Raw genomic sequence first — 19,600 nt, forward strand, 5'->3', positions numbered from 1 at the left:
AGTGAGAGCAGAGCGCAGCGGTGACGTCACCGCTGTGTTGTGCTTTCACTTTACGACGGCACTCAGTCAGAGCGGGAAGCAGACGGCAAGGGACCTGACGGACACCGAAAGGTGAGTATGTACTGTTTGTTTTTTTGGTAACCAGGGTAAACATCGGGTTACTAAGCGCGGACCTGTTTACCCTGGTTACCCGGGTGCTGCAGGGGGACTTCGGCATCGTTGAAGACAGTTTCAACGATGCCGAAGTCGTTCCCCTGATCGTTGGTCGCTGGAGAGAGCTGTCTGTGTGACAGCTCCCCAGCGACCACACAACGACTTACCAACGATCACGGCCAGGTCGTATCGCTGGTCGTGATCGTTGGTAAATAAGTTTTGTGAGACGGTACCTTTAGTTTTATCTCCTTGGTTTTGTGTCCCCCCTCTTTCTCCCCAGGGTAACAGAGATGATCAGGAGAGGCTCCTGAAGCAGAGCTGCACTTTATATGTTGGAAATCTGTCATTCTACACCACAGAGGAGCAAATCTACGAATTATTCAGTAAAAGCGGAGATGTGAAGAAAATCGTCATGGGCCTCGATAAGGTTAAGAAGACGGCGTGTGGGTTCTGCTTTGTAGAGTATCCTTTGAATTTGAAGGTTGACGTTTATGGAAGTTCTCAAAGAATCACTCTTCCTCCCATCATATTATACAGCGCTGTGTACTTACAATTGCTAATTTTGCCTTTCTACCCAGCTCATTCTTCGTTATGGAGGAACAGGAAGTCTCTTGTCCCTGCATTTATCAGTCCCCTATTCAACTCCTGTCTAGGGCGGAGCAAATGGCTTTGGATAACTCCTTATCCGAATAGCTATAGCACTTACCGAATAGCTGCATCAGGAACCCGGATTCATGGAGCGCTCCCGATAATCATCTGCACGTGTCGTGGCTTTGTGACCGTCACAACACACAGCCGCGACACATGCAGGTGCAGCACCGAACAACTGATTATCGGGAGCGCTCCAGATAGCCAGGCTCCCAATGCAGCTATTCGGATAAAGACTTATCTGAAGCTATTCGGTTGTCCCTACTCCTTACCCAGCTGTTCCCCCACTGCCCAGGACTTTTGCAGTGACTCATGAGACCTGCAGACAAAATTGACCTCCTGTTTCAACATATACCTTAGAAGGCTTTAGTTAGTCAGTTCTTAATCACTTGATGTCATAGATCTAATGGAAAACTGCAGAATTAACTTGGTAGGCAAAGTGAGAAAATGTAAGTACACAGTGCTATATACCGTATTTTTCTGACCATAAGACGCACTTTTTTCCCTCCAAATTTGGGAGGAAAGTGTGGGTGCGTCTTATGGTAGCATGTGGGGAGGGGGGCAGCAGCGAGTGGGATCGCACTGTTATCCCACTTCAGGAGGCAGAAAAATGTCCCTGCAGCCCAGAATCAGCGCTGGGGAAACCATGTGGTCCCGATGATTAAGTGCAGTGAATATTCATTAGCTACTCCCCACCCACCTATCACCTGAGTGTGGTGAGCCGGGAGCAGCAAATGAATACTGCACTTAAGCAGGGACACACATGGTTTCCTCAGCGCTGATTCCTGCAGCAGCTGGGGAGATCCTTGTGACTGGGGGAGGAGGAAGCAGCAGCAGGGTCCGGGGGAGAGGAGATCGCTGCCTACCTTCCTAGGCGGGAGCTGAGTGCTGTGCAGTGTGCACAAGGAGGACCTGTGATGATGTCAGAAGTGGGCGGTCTGGAGCATCACATGGCAGCACAGAGCCCTCCCTCTTCTTGACATCATCACAGGTCCTTCAGACTCCAACACTAGAATCTGCTGGCTTCCTCATAACCTGTGCTGTGGAGAGGCAACAAGAGGGAGGGCTCTGTGTGTGTAGTCATGGGATGCTTTTACCTCACCACAGTGTGGCTGGCTGCCACAATTAAGAGGTTAGTCTTTCCAAAACACAATAAAGCACTCTGCCACTCCTTTAGTGAACTATAACTCCCAGCATGTCATAGGATCTGCAGGACATGCTGGGAGTTATAGTTCTCCCATGGGATTTTAAAGCAGCACTCCAGTCTTATTTTGCAGTGCTGGAGTGGTGCTTTCAATATAAGCCCTGTGCCCCCATTCTTATACTCACCCTCCAGCATCTTCATATAGTACTTCACAGACACCACACTGGCCCCGCAGCTTCCAACATAATAACATACTATTATATATAATAACACCACATATAATAGTATGTTATTAAATATTTTACCACATTTGTTTGCATCAAATATTTTTTTCCCTATTTTCCACCTCTAAAACCTGGGTGCGCCTTATAGTCCGGTGCATCTTATAGTCCGAAAAATACGGTAATATGATGACTGCAATATATTAACCCCTTCACACCGCAGCCCTTTTTCATTTTGCATTTGTTTTTTGCTCTCCTTCTTCCCAGAGCCATAACTTCTTTTTTTTGTTTTGTTTGGTCAATATGGCCATGTGAGTTTTTTGCAGGACTAGTTGTACTTTTGAACGACACCGTTGATTTTACCCTATTGTATACTCTAAAACGGGATTATTATTATTTTTTTTTTAAAGTGCAATTCCACAACTGTTATCATAGCGTCTCCATTTTTTGTGATCTCAGGGGGTGAGGGCTTTTTTTTTTTGCACGCTCAGCTGATGTTTTTTAATTATACCATTTTAATGCAATGTTGCGGTGACCAAACGCTGTCTTTATAGCTTGATAGATCGGGCGATTCTCAAAGTGGTGATGAGATATATATATATATATATATATATATATATATATATATATATATATATATATATATATATATATATATATATATATATATATATATTCGGTTTCGACACACCTTCTCATTTATAGATTTTTCTGTATTTTCATGACTATGAAAATTGTACATTCAAACTGAAGGCATCAAAACTGTGAATAAACACATGTGGAATTATATGCTTAACAAAAAAGTGTGAAACTGAAATTATGTCTTATATTCTAGGTTCTTCAAAGTAGCCACCTTTTGCTTTGATGACTGCTTTGCACACTCTTGGCATTCTCTTGATGAGCTTCAAGAGGTAGTCACCGGGAATGGTCTTCCAACAGTCTTGAAGGAGTTCCCAGAGATGCTTAGCACTTGTTGGCCCTTTTGCCTTCATTCTGCGGTCCAGCTCGCCCCAAACCATCTCGATTGGGTTCAGGTCTGGTGACCGTGGAGGCCAGGTCATCTGGCGTAGCACCCCATCACTCTCCTTCTTGGTCAAATAGCCCTTACACAGCCTGGAGGTGTGTTTGGGGTCATTGTCCTGTTGAAAAATAAATGATGGTCCAACTAAACGCAAACCGGATGGAATAGCATGCCGCTGCAAGATGCTGTGGTAGCCATGCTGTTCAGTATGCCTTCAATTTTGAATAAATCCCCAACAGTGTCACCAGCAAAGCACCCCCACACCATCACACCTCCTCCATGCTTCACGGTGAGAACCAGGCATGTAGAGTCCATCCGTTCACCTTTTCTGCGTCGCACAAAGAGACGGTGGTTGGAACCAAAGATCTCAAATTTGGACTCATCAGACCAAAGCACAGATTTCCACTGGTCTAATGTCCATTCCTTGTGTTCTTTAGCCCAAACAAGTCTCTTCTGCTTGTTGCCTGTCCTTAGCAGTGGTTTCCTAGCAGCTATTTTACCATGAAGGCCTGCTGCACAAAGTCTCCTCTTAACAGTTGTTGTAGAGATGTGTCTGCTGCTAGAACTCTGTGTGGCATTGACTTGGTCTCTAATCTGAGCTGCTGTTAACCTGCGATTTCCTGAGGCTGGTGACTCGGATAAACTTATCCTCAGAAGCAGAGGTGACTCTTTGTCTTCCTTTCCTGGGGCGATCCTTATGTGAGCCAGTTTCTTTGTAGTGCTTGATAGTTTTTGCTAATGCGCTTGGGGACACTTTCAAAGTTTTCCCAATTTTTATGACTAACTGACCTTCATTTCTTAAAGTAATGATGGCCACTCATTTTTCTTTACTTAACTGCTTTTTTCTTGCCATAATACAAATTCTAACAGCCTATTCAGTAGGACTATCAGCTGTGCATCCACCAGACTTCACCACCACACCACTGATGGTCCCAACCCCATTTATAAGGCACGAAATCCCACTTATTAAACCTGACAGGGCATACCTGTGAAGTGAAAACCATTCCCGGTGACTACCTCTTGAAGCTCATCAAGAGAATGCCAAGAGTGTGCAAAGCAGTCCTCAAAGCAAAAGTTGGCTACTTTGAAGAACCTAGAATATAAGACATATTTTCAGTTGTTTCACACTTTTTTGTTAAGTACCGTATATACTCGCGTATAAGCTGACCCGAGTATAAGCCGCTCCCCCTAATTTTGCCACAAAAAACTGGGAAAACTTAATGACTCGAGTATAAGCCTAGGGTGGAAAATGCAGCAGCTACCAATAAATGCCAAAAGTAAAAATAGATATCAATAAAAGTAAAATTAATTGAGACATCAGTAGGTTAAGTGCTTTTGAATATCCATATTGAATCAGGAGCCCCATATAATGCTCCATAAAGTTTATGATGGACCCATAAGATGCTCCATATTAAAATATGCCCCATATAATCCTTCATAAAATTTAATAATGGCCCCATAAGATGCTCCATAAAGATATTTGCACCATATAGTGCTGCACAAACGTTGATTATGGCCCCATAAGATGCTCCATACAGACACTTGCCCCATTTGCTGTTGCTGCGATTAAAAAAAAAAAACCCCAAATCACATACTCACCTCTCCGTTGTTCAGGCCCCCGGCACTTTCAATATTCACCTGACTTCGTTCCGGCGCCGCTCCATCTTCAGCGTCTTCTGCACTGACGTTCAGACAGAGGGCGCGCACTAACCACGTCATCACGCCCTCTGACCTGAGCGTCACTGCAGAAGACGCTGAAGACGGAGCGGCGCTGAAGACGGGGAGCAGGTGAATATTGCGCAGCGCTGCGCTCCCCCTCCCCGTTATACTCACCTGATCCTGGCGCTGTGCAGTCCCTGCTTCCCCGGGGCCGCAGCTTCTTCCTGTATTGAGCGGTCAGTTACCGCTCATTACAGTAATGAATATACGTCTCCACCCCTATGGGAGGTGGAGTCGCATATACATTACTGTAATGAGCAGTACCATGTGACCGCTCAGTACAGGAGGAAGCTGCGGCGCCGGGGAACCAGGGACCGCGCCAGGAGTAGGTGAATATAATTAGTCAGCCCCCGCTCCCCCTCCCCTGCCGACCCCTGGATATGACTCGAGTATAAGCCGAGAGGGGGGCTTTCAACCCAAAAAAATGGGCTGAAAATCTCGGCTTATACTAGAGTATATACGGTATATAATTCCACATGTGTTAATTCATAGTTTTGATGCCTTCAGTATGAATTTACAAGATTCATAGTCATGAAAATACAGAATAACCTTTAAATGAGAAGGTGTCCAAACTTTTGCTCTGTACTGTATATACAAAAAGTGAAACTCGTTTATAGCGTCATTGCAAAAAGAGTGATCTATTTAAAGTGTTTATTTCTGTTCATGTTGATGATTATGGCTTACAGACACGACATGCCCTGTATATGTACGGCGCATGTCGTGAAAGGGGTTAAGAGGATAAACATTTTATGGGAGGAGTTCTTCTTTAAAGTTGAACTACTGAAAAAAAACTATGTGACTGGCTTTTATTATAAAGGGGTTTCCAGGTAAATGACTGTTATGAGCTTTGTTGGACAAATGTAAACACTGAAAGGTGCTGTACTGCTGATCAGGAAAAAATGCTGTACCAACAAAGCAAAATGCAGCTGCGTGTGGATTTTTGACCTGCTGAGCTTCTTTTTAAAACTGCAGCATATTCACCACTCTGAGTTTTGGTGCAGAAAAAAATGCTGCTTGTGAACATGTCCTTAGTCTGTTTTAGGCCATAAAATGTGACTTTAGTAACAATAACCATTTGTATTGCTCTTAACACAAAACCTAGTGTTCAGTCATGATCATTTCAAGAGATCTGAAAACTTTAACCCCTTCCCGACCTGTGACGCCACGTAGGCGTCATGAAAGTCGGTGCCAATCCGACCTGTGACGCCTATGTGGCGTCACGGAGGAATCGCGTCCCTGCAGATTGGGTGAAAGGGTTAACTCTAATTTCACCCGATCTGCAGGGACAGGGGGGAGTGGTACTTCAGCCCAGGGGCTACGATCGCTCTGATTGGCTGTTTCACTTTCAACAGCCAATCAGAGCGATTTGTAATATTTCACCTATGAAAATGGTGAAATATTACAATCCAGCCATGGCCGATGCTGCAATACCATCGGCCATGGCTGGAAACCCTGATCTGCCCCCCCCCCCCACCGCCACCGATCGCCTCCCCAGTCCTCCTTTCTGCCCCGTACTGTGGTCCGCTCCCCTCCGTCCTGCTGTCCGCTTCCCCGTGCTCCTGTCTGCTCCCCCGTGCTCCGATTTTCCCCCCCCCCCCCCCCATACTTACCGAGCCTCGCGGTGTCCGTCTTCTTCATGGGGGCCGCCATCTTCCAAAATGGCGGGCGCATGCGCAGTGCGCCCACCGAATCTGCCGGTCGGCAGATTCGTTCCAGGTACATTTTGATCACTGTGATAGGTTCTATCACAGTGATCAAAATAAAAAAAATAGTAAATGAACCCCCCCCCCTTTATCACCCCCATAGGTAGGACAATAATAAAATAAAATATATATATATATTTTTTCCTATCGCCACGACAGCACCCACAACGAGAGAGGGGATCCGCCCACCTTCCGGACAGGAACCTACAGGTTAAAAAGGGGCGGTCCCCCTCGCCCTCCAGTTTGGGTTCCTGTCCGGACGGCGGGAGCCTACAGGTTTTCGTTCACTTACCCGGGTCCGCAAAGCCTCTGTGCGGTGTCCAGGTGAGAACGGCAGAGTCGGGGGCCCGGAAGCAGCGTCGGGGGAAGTTCTGCTTCCAGCTTCCCCCCTCGTCTGGCAAGGAGCGGCATGGCCGAGCGGTCGAGGTGGCGTTCCCGGGGGAAGGCGCGCCGCCCCGGGTCGTCCACGCGCGCGCGACGCTGCGGGAGCAGGTCGGCGCTTATGACCCGGAAGTGATCTAACGACTTCCGGAGGAGGCCGGGAGGAGGAGCGCGGGACCTTTAAAAAGTAGGCAGCGCTTGGTGAGTGGTGTGCGGCAACATGTCTTCCACAGGAGACGCCGAACACCGACAGTTAGGAGAAAGGAGCAGCAGCAGATCTCGTAGTGATGTGGCACGGGACCCTGGCACGTCACGTCTCACCTCACCCCCTCAGAAACCGGTACTCTTAAGTTCATCAGCAGTGGTGAGTTTAATATCTGAGCCATTGGCTGATACAACTGTCTTCTATACTTTGCTTTCTTATAGGGGAAAAAGGTCTCAAAGTCTAAGCATAAGCAGTGTGCGTTATGCACGGAGCCTCTACCTGACACCTATTTAAAGAAATTATGTCAGACGTGTATATGCCATACGTTAGAAGAAGAGGCCCCCCTCCGTGTATCGGATTTGAGGGAAGTAATTAGGGAAGAAATTAAATCGTCCCTTAAATCTAGACGGCATGAGAAGAGTAGTGTGGAAATAGTATCCGATTCCAGCCCTTCGTTGCAAGAGGGCGAGTGCTCGGAGAGCCCATCACCATCCTCCTCAGATGAGGAGGGAAGGCCTTGCTTTTCCACCGACAATATGGAGACTTTAATTAAGGCTGTCCGTGCAACTATGGGTATGGCAGAGAGTAAAGAACCGAAAACAACCCAAGAGATCATGTTCGCAGGGCTGAGCCAGAGAGGTCGGAAAGCTTTCCTGGTGGTAGATACCATTAAAGATCTGGTCAAACGGGAGTGGGACAAGCTGGATAAAGGGTTCTTACCTTCGGCCGCAAAAAGAAGGTACCCCTTTGAGAATGACACCTTATCCCAGTGGATGAAGATCCCAAAGGTAGATGCGGCAGTAGCCTCTACCTCGAAGACAGCCTCACTACCATTAGAGGATGTAGGACTCCTTAAAGATCCTTCAGACAGAAAGGCTGACATGCTTCTTAAAAAGTTGTGGGAAGCCTCATCTGGAGCCTTTAAACCTGCAATCGCAGGCACCTGTACGGCGAGATCTGTTATGGTCTGGGTAACTCAGCTGGAGGAACAGCTTAAAGCTAAAGTACCCAGGGATAAATTGTTAGACTCCCTGTCTCAGGTCAGAGAAGGAGCGGCTTATCTAGCGGATGCCTCGATTGATTCCCTGAAATTCGCTGCAAGATCGGCGGGTCTCTCAAATGCAGCCCGACGGGCACTTTGGCTAAAGACCTGGAAGGGTGATGCTCAGGCAAAAGCCAAATTGTGCTCCATTCCGTGTAGGGGTGAGTACCTATTCGGCCCGGTGCTGGATGACATCCTTGCAAAAGCAGAAGACAGAAAAAAGGGATTTCCTAAAATATTTAATCCCACTTTTAGGAATGCCTTCCGGAGACGCATGCCCTTCAGGAAATTCCAGTCAGACCAGCAGGGATATAATCGTGACTAGGAGACGTTGGATCAAAAGAAGAAAGGTGGATACTATCAGAACCCTTCATCTTTCTCAAGACGTAGACGTAATTACAGATAGAATACATCTACCGGTAGGGGGAAGACTAAGGTTCTTCTCAGCGGAATGGGAAAGGATAACTTCTAGTGCCTGGATAATGGGAGTAGTCGAGTCAGGATTAAAATTAGAATTCTTGAGAACTCCCCCAAATCATTTTGTTATAACATCGCTGGACACTCCGGCCCAACAACAGGCCTTAGAATTAGAGATTCAACAATTGCTTACAAAGCGAGTTATTGAAGAAGTACCAAAACATCAGGAGAAAACGGGTTTTTATTCTCCTCTATTCTTAATCTCTAAACCTGATGGGTCCTTTAGGACTATCATAAATTTACGTAAATTGAATAAATATCTTCAGTACCACGCTTTCAAGATGGAATCCATTAAATCAACAACTAAGCTTTTATTTCCTAGGTGCTACATGTCGGTTTTGGATCTAAAAGATGCGTACTACCATCTTCCAGTTCACAGAAATCACCAGCAATTCCTCAGGATGGCAGTTTGGGTAAACCATCAGATTAAACATTTCCAATTTTTAGCAATGCCCTTGCCCTTTGGCCTGTCCATGGCTCCTAGAGTTTTTACAAAGGTTGTTTCGGAAGTAATGGCCCATATCAGGGAAAAGGAAACCCTTGTAGTGCCCTATCTAGACGATTTTTTAATAGTTGGAAATTCAATTGCTCAGTGTACGTCTAGGGTAAATGCCATAATATCATCCTTACAGGAACTCGGATGGATAATCAACTGGGAAAAGTCAAAACTGGAACCCACAAGACGTCAAATGTTCCTAGGAGTTCTTCTAGACTCAGAAAATCAGTCATCCTTCCTACCAGAAGAGAAGAAGCAGAAGATCATTCAAAGGGTCACGGGCGTAAGGAAAGCTCCAAACTTAAGTTTAAGAGACGCAATGTCTCTGCTAGGATCTTTGACTGCATGTATATCGGCGGTGAGATGGGCTCAGGCTCATACCCGAATGCTTCAATACGAAGTTCTTCAAGCAGAAAAAGATCTTCACGGTGCTCTGAGCAGAAGGTTCAGTCTATCAACCGCCACTCTTCACGATCTGGGATGGTGGCTCAATCTAGCACATTTATCAAAAGGAGTTCTCTGGACCATCACTCCGGACAATATAGTTACAACAGATGCCAGTCCGTTCAGTTGGGGAGCCCATATGGGAGACAGTCTAACCCAGGGGCGTTGGTCGACTCAAGAGTCCCAGAATTCCTCAAATCTAAGAGAGCTTGTTGCAGTCAATCAGGCTCTTCTTTGCTTACTACCATCCCTGAGGAATTCGCATGTACAGATACAAACAGACAATATGACTGTGGTGGCCTACATCAATCATCAAGGGGGGACAAGATCACGATCCCTAATGACCACTACAGCACAGATATTGTCTCTGGCCGAGAATCACTTACAATCCCTGTCGGCGGTTCATATAAAAGGGGAGCTCAATATAGAGGCGGACTACCTCAGTCGCCATTCCCTTCGTCAGGGAGAGTGGTCCCTAAACCAACACATATTCGATCAAATAGTCAATCTGTGGGGATTACCGATAATAGATCTATTTGCTACCAGGGAGAACAGGAAGGTCAGGAGGTTCGCATCCTTACACATAGCAGACCAACCATTCATAGTGGATTCCCTTCGTGTCCATTGGGACTTCCAGCTGGCATATGCCTTTCCCCCTATGTGTCTGATTCCGATAGTTCTCAGGAAGATCCGGGAGGAAAGAGCCAGAGTGATTTTAATTGCTCCCTTCTGGCCCAGGAGGCCTTGGTTTTCTCTCCTCAGGACAATGTCTGTGACCGATCCCTGGGTATTGCCAGTGGTTCCGGAACTCCTTTCTCAAGGTCCATTTCGTCATCCAAATTTGGAGACTCTTCACTTAACGGCTTGGAACTTGAGAGGGAGCTTCTGAAGGAGAGGGGGTTCTCTAGTGCTTTAATAGCTACCTTATTGAAAAGCAGGAAGGAGGTTACTACAAAGATTTATACAAAAATTTGGAAAAAATTCCTTATGTTTTATCAGCAACCATTAGGAGATAATGCTCCAATTTCAGCTATTTTAGAATTTCTTCAGAAAGGCTGGGAATTGGGTTTAGTAGTCAACACTTTAAGAGTTCATATTTCAGCTTTGGGAGCTCTATATAACAGTGATATAGCTGGTAATAGATGGGTTGCTAGGTTTATTAAGGCATGTCAGCGTTCTAACCCAATCCATATTGTAAGAATACCCCCTTGGGACCTAAATTTGGTGCTTGAGGCGTTGACCGAACCTCCTTTTGAGCCATTAGACTCTATTTCGATAAAAAATTTAACCTTAAAGACAGCCCTACTCTTAGCATTAACGTCTGCCAGGAGGGTCAGTGATATACATGCGTTATCAGTAGATCCTCCCTATCTAATAATTCTCCAGGATAAGATTGTCTTAAAACCTGATCCTGCATACTTGCCAAAAGTAGCAACTAAATTTCATAGAAGTCAGGAGATTTATTTACCATCTTTCTATGAAAATCCAGGTTCAGAAGAGGAGAAAAAATATCATACCCTAGATGTTAAGAGGGCAATATTAGAATACCTGGATAGGACACAAAGCTGGAGACAGAGTAGGGCTCTGTTTATTTCTTTCCAGAATCAGAAGAAGGGTTCTGGTGTCACGAAGAACTCTATCGCTAGATGGATTAGAGAAGCGATATGTCTTGCCTACTCTGCCAGGGGAATAACACCACCAGAAGGCATCAGGGCGCACTCCACTCGGGCCATGGCATCATCCTGGGCGGAGAAGGCAGATGTCCCCATTGAAATGATATGTAAGGCGGCAACTTGGTCATCACCTTCCACCTTTTATAAACACTATCGCCTTGATCTATCTGCTAATTCCAGCTTACAGTTTGGCCGTTCAGTACTTAGTGCTGTTGTCCCTCCCAGTTAAATAGTCTTTGGAAGTCTCTCATTGTGGGTGCTGTCGTGGCGATAGGAAAACCGGTTTTTACGTACCGGTAATAGGATTTTACAGAGTCCACGACAGTACCCATACATTCCCCCCCGTATTTAGTTACTTATTCCTGCACTCTGTTGGAAGGTGTGCCTTAGAGATCACTCTATAGAGGTGGTGGGATTTAGTAGTGTTTAAGATAATATTGTCATGTACTGATTCATTGGCGGTATCCCTTGTACTCTGGAACACAAACTGGAGGGCGAGGGGGACCGCCCCTTTTTAACCTGTAGGTTCCTGTCAGGAAGGTGGGCGGATCCCCTCTCTCGTTGTGGGTGCTGTCGTGGACTCTGTAAAATCCTATTACCGGTACGTAAAAACCGGTATTCTTCCCACACTAGGGTTAGGGCTAGGGTTAGAGTTAGGGTTAGAACTAGAGTTAGGGTTAGATTAGGCTATGTGCACACATGGTGCGGATTTGGCTGCGGATCCGCAGCGGATTGGCCGCTGCGGATTCGTAGCACTTTTCCATCAGGTTTACAGTACCATATAAACCTATTGAAAACCAAATCCGCTGTGCCCATGGTGCGGAAAATACCACGCGAAAACGCTGTGTTGTATTTTCCGCAGCATGTCAATTCTTTGTGCGGATTCCGTTTTACACCTGTTCCTCAATAGGCACAAAAAACACTGGAAATCCGCAGTAAATTCGCAGGTAAAACGCAGTGCCTTTTATCTGCGGATTTTTCAAAAATGGTGCGGAAAAATCTCACACAAATCCGCAATGTGGGCACATAGCCTTAGGGTTAGGGTTGGAATTAGAGTTAGGGTTGGAAATAGGGTTAAGATTAGGCTTGTAGTTGGGGTTAGGGGTGTGTTGGGGTTAGGGGTGTGTTGGGGTTAGGGTTATATCTAGAGTTGGGATTAGGGTTTGGGGTGTGGTGGGGTTAGTGTTGGAGTTAGAATTGAGGGGTTTCCACTGTTTAGGCACATCAGGGGTCTCCAAACGCAACATGGCGCCACCATTGATTCCAGCCAATTTTGCGTTCAAAAAGTCAAATGGTGCTCCCTCCCTTCTGAGCCCCGACGTGCGCCCAAACAGTGGTTTACCCCCACATATGGGGTACCAGCATACTCAGGACAAACTGGGCAACAATTATTGGCGTCCAATTTCTCCTGTTACCCTTGCGAAAATAAAAAATTGCTTGCTAAAACATAATTTTAGAGGAATGAAAAATTATTTTTTATTTTCACGGCTCTGCATTATAAACTTCTGTGAAGCACTTGGGGGTTCAAAGTGCTCACCACACATCTAGATAAGTTCCTTTGGGGGGGGTCTAGTTTCCAAAATGGGGTCACTAGTGGGGGGTTTCTACTGTTTAGGCACATCAGGGGCTCTGCAAACGTAACATGATGCCCGCAGACCATTCTATCAAAGTCTGCATTCCAAAACGTCACTACTTCCCTTCCGAGCCCGACGTGTGCCCAAACAGTGGTTCCCCCCCACATATGGGGTATCAGCGTACTCAGGACAAACTGGACAACAACTTTTCGGGTCCAATTTCTCCTGTTACTCTTGTGAAAATAAAAAATTGCAGGCTAAAAAATAATTTTTGAGGAAAGAAAAATGATTTTTTTTTTCACGGCTCTGCGTTATAAACTTCTGTGAAGCACTTGGGGGTTCAAAGTGCTCACCGCACATCTAGATTAGTTCCATGGGAGGTCTAGTTTCCAAAATGGGGTCACATGTGGGGAAGCTCCAATGTTTAGGCACACAGGGGCTCTCCAAACGCGACATGGTGTCCGCTAACGATTGGAGCTAATTTTTCATTCAAAAGTCAAATGGCGCTCTTTCCCTTCCGAGCCTTGCCGTGTGCACAAACTGGTTTGTGACCACATATGAGGTATCAGTGTACTCAGGAGAAATTGTCCAACACATTTTAGGATCCATTTTATCCTGTTGCCCATGTGAAAATGAAAAAATTGAGGCTAAAAGAATTTTTTTGTGAAAAAAAAGTACTTTTTCATTGTTCAATTTGTGAAGCACCTGGGGGTTCAAAGTGCTCACTATGCATCTAGATAAGTTCCTCGGGGGGGTCTAGTTTCCAAAATGGGGTCACTTTTGGGGGAGTTACAATGTTTAGGCACACGGGGGCTCTCCAAACACGACATGGTGTCCGCTAAAGATTGAAGCCAATTTTTCATTCAAAAAGTCAAACGGCGCTCCTTCCCTTCCGAGCCCTGCCGTGCGCACAATCAGTGGTTTACCCCCACATATGAGGTATCAGTGTACTCACGACAAATTGGACAACAACTTTCGTGGTCCAGTTTCTCCTTTTACCCTTGGGAAAATAAAAAAATTGTTGCTAAAAGATCATTTTTGTGACTAAAAAGTTAAATGTTCATTTTTTCCTTCCATGTTGCTTCTGCTCCTGAAGGGTTAATAAACTTCTTGAATGCGGTTTTGAGTACCTTGAGGGGTGCACTTTTTAGAATGGTATCACTTTTGGGTATTTTCAGCCATATAGACCCCTCAAACTGACTTCGAATGTGAGGTGTTCCCTAAAATAAATGGTTTTGTAAATTTCGTTGTAAAAATGAGAAATCGCTGGTCAAATTTTAACCCTTACAACTTCCTAGCAAAAAAAAATTTTGTTTCCAAAATTGTGCTGATGTAAAGTAGACATGTGGGTAATGTTATTTATTAACATTATTTAACAGAACAAAAATTCAAAATTTGAAAATTGCGAAATTTTCCAAATTTTAGCCAAATTTTCCATTTTTGTCACAAATAAAAGCAAAAATTATCGACCTAAATTTACCACTAACATGAAGCCCAATATGTCACGAAAAAATAGTCTCAGAACCGCTAGGATCCGTTGAAGCGTTCCTGAGTTATTACCTCCTAAAGGGACACTGGTCAGAATTGCAAAAAACAGCCAGGTCATTAAGGTCATAATAGGCTGGGTCATGAAGGGGTTAAACCTTAACTCTGTGATCAGATACTACACCAGGGCAGACGCAGAGCAAGCCATGAGGTTCATTAATGGTACTCGTCTAGATGACAGAATCGTCAGAACCGACTGGGATGCAGGATTTAAAGAAGGTAGACAGTACGGACGTGGGAGATCGGGTGGTCAGGTGAGATTACTATTTCTTTAAAGTAGTTTTATGTTTTTTTTTTTGGTTTTTTTTTAAATTATGTTGTTGGCGCAGAAAAAATACCCTTTTCCATACTATTTGCATCAGTTTCTCTAATCTCCTGTGGTCAATGTCCTCGCTCACTTTCTGGTGTGATGTTCTGTCGATAAGGACCTCATGTGATCACGTAGTAATCTGGGCCTGGTGGAGAAGCAGAGTTCCGGAGCCAATAGATTAATTGTTAGAAAGTGAAAAATGTCTCTAATTGAAATGCATTATGTTTCTAAAATACAGTGTTCTTGTGAACCCAATATATCTTTTTATTTTTTCCTACCAGGTTAGAGATGAGTACCGCCAGGATTATGATGCAGGAAGAGGTGGTTATGGTAAAATCGTACAGACATTTTGAAAAACTGATCTTTCCAAGACTTCCAACAGGAGTTTGGTCTTTATCCAGCGATTTCTATGAGAATGTTTGTTAGCCTTTGTTATGGAAAGGAAATTATGAATGCTTATTTCTGCTGTTTATACTTATTTGTTCTGCTCATATTACTACTCACACTTGTGAATAAACTGTAAAAAACTGTTTAACCTTTTTACACATGGCTGAGAACTGGCTTTATTTCACTGCTTGAGTTGGTTCCTGAACATTTACCTAGAAAACATATCCTAGTATTTAGTAAACTTTCACTGTTGTCAGATCACTCTAAAGGTACCGTCACATTAAGCGACGCTGCAGTGATATAGACAACGATGCCGATCGCTGCAGCGTCGCTGTTTCGTCGTTGTGTGTCGTTGTGTCACAGACAGCTCTCCAGCGACCAACGATGCCGAAGTCCCCGGGTAACCAGGGTAAACATCGGGTTACTAAGCGCAGGGCCGCGCTTAGTAACCCGATGTTTACCCTGGTTACCAGTGTAAATGTAAAAAACAAACAAACACTACATACTTACATTTCGGTGCCTGTTGCGTCCCCCGGCGTCCACTTCCCTGCACTGTGTAAGCGCCGGCCCTAAAGCAGAGCGGTGACGTCACCGCTGTGCTTTGCTTTACGGCCGGCCGGCGCTGACACAGTGCAGGAAGCTCTGAGTAGCAGCGTGGACGCCAGGGGACGGGACAGACATCAGAAGGTGAGTATGTATTGTTTTTTTTTTTTTACTTTTACAATGGTAACCAGGGTAAATATCGGGTTACTAAGCGCGGCCCTGCGCTTAGTAACCCGATATTTACCCTGGTTACCATTGTAAAACATTGCTGGCATCGTTGCTTTTGCTGTCAAACACAACGATACACGCCGATCTGATGACCAAATAAAGTTCTGGACTTTAAGCTCCGACCAGCGATATCACAGCGGGATCCAGATCGCTGCTGCGTGTCAAACACAACGAGATCGCTATCCAGGACGCTGCAACGTCACGGATCGCTATCGTTATCGTTGTAAAGTCGCTTAGTGTGAAGGTACCTTAACCCCTTAGTGACAGAGCCAATTTGGTACTTAATGACCGAGCCAATTTTTACAATTCTGACCAGTGTCACTTTAAGAGGTTATAACTCTGGAACGCTTTATCGGATCCCACTGATTCTGAGATTGTTTTTTCGTGACATGTTGTACTTCAAGTTAGTGGTAACATTTCTTCGATATTACTTGCAATTATTTATGAAAAAAATGGAAATATGGCGAAAATTTTTAAAATTTTGCAATTTTCAAACTTTGTATTTTTATGCCCTTAAATCAGAGAGATATGTCACACAAAATAGTTAATAAATAACATTTCTCACATGTCTACTTTACATCAGCACAATTTTGGAAACAATTTTTTTTTTTGTTAGGGAGTTATAAGGGTTAAAAGTTGACCAGCAATTTCTCATTTTTACAACACCATGTTTTTTTTAGGGACCACATCACCTTTGAAGTGATTTTGAGGGGTCTATATGATAGAAAATAACCAAGTGTGACACCATTCTAAAAACTGCACCCCTCAAGCTGCTCAAAACCACATTCAAGAAGTTTATTAACCCTTTACGTACTTCACAGGAACTAAAACAATGTGGAAGAAAAAAATGAACATTTAACTTTTTTTTGCAAACATTTTACTTCAGAACCATTTTTTTTAATTTTCACAAGTGTAAAAACAGAAATTTAACCACAAATTTTGTTGTGCAATTTTTCCTGAGTACGCCGAAACCCCATATGTGGAGGTAAACCACTGTTTGGGCGCACCGCAGAGCTTGGAAGTGAAGGAGCACCGTTTGACTGTTTCAATGCAGAATTGGCTGGAATTGAGATCGGATGCCATGTCGCGTTTGGAGAGCCCCTAATGTGCCTAAACAGTGGAAACCCCCCACAAGTGACACCATTTTGGAAACTAGACCCCCCAAGGAACTTATCTAGATGTGTGGTGAGCACTTTGAACCCCCAAGTGCTTCACAGAAGTTTATAACGTAGAGCCGTGAAAATAAAAAATCTAATTTTTTCTACAAAAATGATCTTTTTGCCCCCAAATTTTTATTTTCACAAGGGTAACAGGAGAAATTAGACCACAAAAGTTGTTGTGCAATTTCACCTGAGTACGTCAATACCCCATATATGGGAGTAAACCACTGTTTGGGCGCACCGCAGAGCTTGGAAGAGAAGGAGTGTCGTTTTACTTTTTCAATGTAGAATTGGCTGGAATTGAGATCGGACGCCATGTCACGTTTGGAGAGCCGCTGATGTGCCTAAACAGTGGAGACCCCCCACATATGACACCATTTTGGAAACTAGACCCCTTAAGGAACTTATCTAGATGTGTGGTGAGCACTTTAAACCCCCAGGTGCTTCACAGAAGTTTATAACGTAGAGCCGTGAAAATAAAAAAATCGCATTTTTTCTACAAAAATGATCTTTTTGCCTCCAAATTTTTATTTTACCAAGGGTAACAGGAGAAAATGGACCCCAGAAGTTGTTGTACAATTTGTCTTGAGTACGCCGACACCCCATATGTGGGGGTAAACCACTGTTTGGGCGCATGGCTGAGCTCGGAAGCAAAGGAGCGCCATTTGACTTTTCAATGCAAAATTGACTGGAATTGAGATCGGACGCCATGTCGCGTTTGGAGAGCCCCTGATGTGCCTAAACAGTAGAAACCCCCCAAAAGTGACCCCATTTTGGAAACTAGACCCCCCCATGGAACTTATCTAGATGTGTAGTGAGAACTTTGAATGCCCAAGTGCATCACAGAAGTTTATAATGCAGAGTCGTGAAAATAAAAAATATATATTTTTTAACAATAAAGATTTTTTAGCCCCCAAGTTTTTATTTTCACAAGGGTAACAAGAGAAATTGGACCCCAAAAGTTGTTGTCCAATTTGTCCTGAGTATGCTGGTACCCCATATGTGGGGGTAAACCACTGTTTTGGCGCACGGCAGAGCTCGGAAGGGAAGGAGCGCCATTTTGGAATGCAGACTTTGATAGAATTGTCTGCGGGCGTTATGTTGCGTTTGCAGACCCCTAATGTACCTAAACAGTAGAAACCCCCAACAAGTGACCCCATTTTGGAAAATAGACCCCCCAAGGAACTTATCTAGATATGTGGTGAGAACTTTGAATGCCCAAGTGCTTCACAGAAGTTTATAATGCAGAGTAGTGAAAATAAAAAATAATTTTTTTCCCACAAAAAAGATTTTTTTAGCCTCCAAATTTTTATTTTCACAAAGGTAACAAGAGAAATTGGATGCCAATATTTGTTCTCCAATTTGTCCTGAGTATTCTGGTACCCCATATGTGGGGGTAAACCACTGTTTTGGCACACGGCAGAGCTCGGAAGAGAAGGAGCGCCATTTTGGAATTCAGACTTTGATAGAATTGTCTGTGGGTGTTATGTTGCGTTTGCAGAGCCCCTGATGTACCTAAACAGTAGAAACCCCCACAAGTGACCAAATTTTGGAAACTAGACCCCCTAAGGAACTTATCTAGATATGTGGTGAGAACTTTGAAAGCTCAAGTGCTTCACAGAAGTTTATAATGCAGAGTAGTGAAAATAAAAAAATATTTTTTTTTCCAACAAAGATTTTTAGCCCCCAAGTTTTTATTTTCACAAGGGTAACAGGAGAAATTGGTTGTTGTCCAATTTATCCCGAGTACGCTGATGCCCCATATGTGGGGGTAAACCACTGTTTGGGCGCACGGCAGAGCTCAGAAGGGAGGGAGTACCATTTGACTTTTTTAGCGCAAAATTGGCTGTCGTGTTTGGAGACCCCCTGATGTACCTAAACAGTGGAAACCCCCAAATTATAACTCCAACCCTAACTCCAACACACCCCTAATCTCAACCCGATCCATAATCCTAATCACAACCCTAACGATAATCACAACCCTAACCCCAAAACAGCCCTAATCTCAACCCTAACCATAACCCTAATCAAAACCCTAAATCCAACACACCCCTAACCCTAATCCCAACCCTAACCCTAATCCCAACTCTAACCCTAACTTTAGCCCCAACCCTAACTTTAGCCCCAACCCTAACCATAACTTTAGCCCCCGTCGTCACAAAAAAAGTTCAATGTAACCTTTTTTTTGTACGTCGCGTCCGCCATTTCCGCGCATGCGTGGCCGTAACTCTGCCCCCTCCTCCCCAGGACATAGACTGGGCAGCGGATGCGTTGAAAAACTGCATCCGCTGCCCACGTTGTGCACAATTTTCACAACGTGCGTCGGTACGTCGGGCCGACGCATTGCGACCGCCCCGTACCGACGCAAGTGTGAAAGAAGCCTAAGGCTACTTTCACACTAGCGTCGTACTCGGCCCATCGCAGTGTGTCGGGCCGACGTACCGACGCTAGCGTAAGCGCCGCACAACGGGTGCAGCGGATGCTGTTTTTTCAACGCATCCGCTGCCCCATTGTGAGGTGCGGGGA

At 44.7% G+C, this 19,600-nt stretch overlaps 1 protein-coding gene across 3 annotated transcripts in view; it reads left to right on the forward strand.

The window, feature by feature from the left end:
* The window catches only part of LOC143808103 (nuclear cap-binding protein subunit 2), a 39,221-nt gene extending 23,922 nt beyond the window's left edge, over positions 1–15,299 (forward strand). For all 3 annotated transcript variants that reach the window (XM_077290403.1, XM_077290404.1, XM_077290405.1), the window contains 3 exons: positions 434–615; positions 14,562–14,700; positions 15,038–15,299. In XM_077290403.1, the coding sequence (XP_077146518.1) occupies positions 434–615; positions 14,562–14,700; positions 15,038–15,109 (393 nt within the window). In that variant the 3' untranslated portion in view covers positions 15,110–15,299. The remainder of the gene's footprint in view (positions 1–433; positions 616–14,561; positions 14,701–15,037) is intronic.
* Positions 15,300–19,600: the final 4,301 nt, after the last annotated feature.

Source organism: Ranitomeya variabilis, chromosome 2 (assembly GCF_051348905.1).
Source record: "Ranitomeya variabilis isolate aRanVar5 chromosome 2, aRanVar5.hap1, whole genome shotgun sequence".
Lineage (NCBI taxonomy): Eukaryota > Metazoa > Chordata > Amphibia > Anura > Dendrobatidae > Ranitomeya > Ranitomeya variabilis.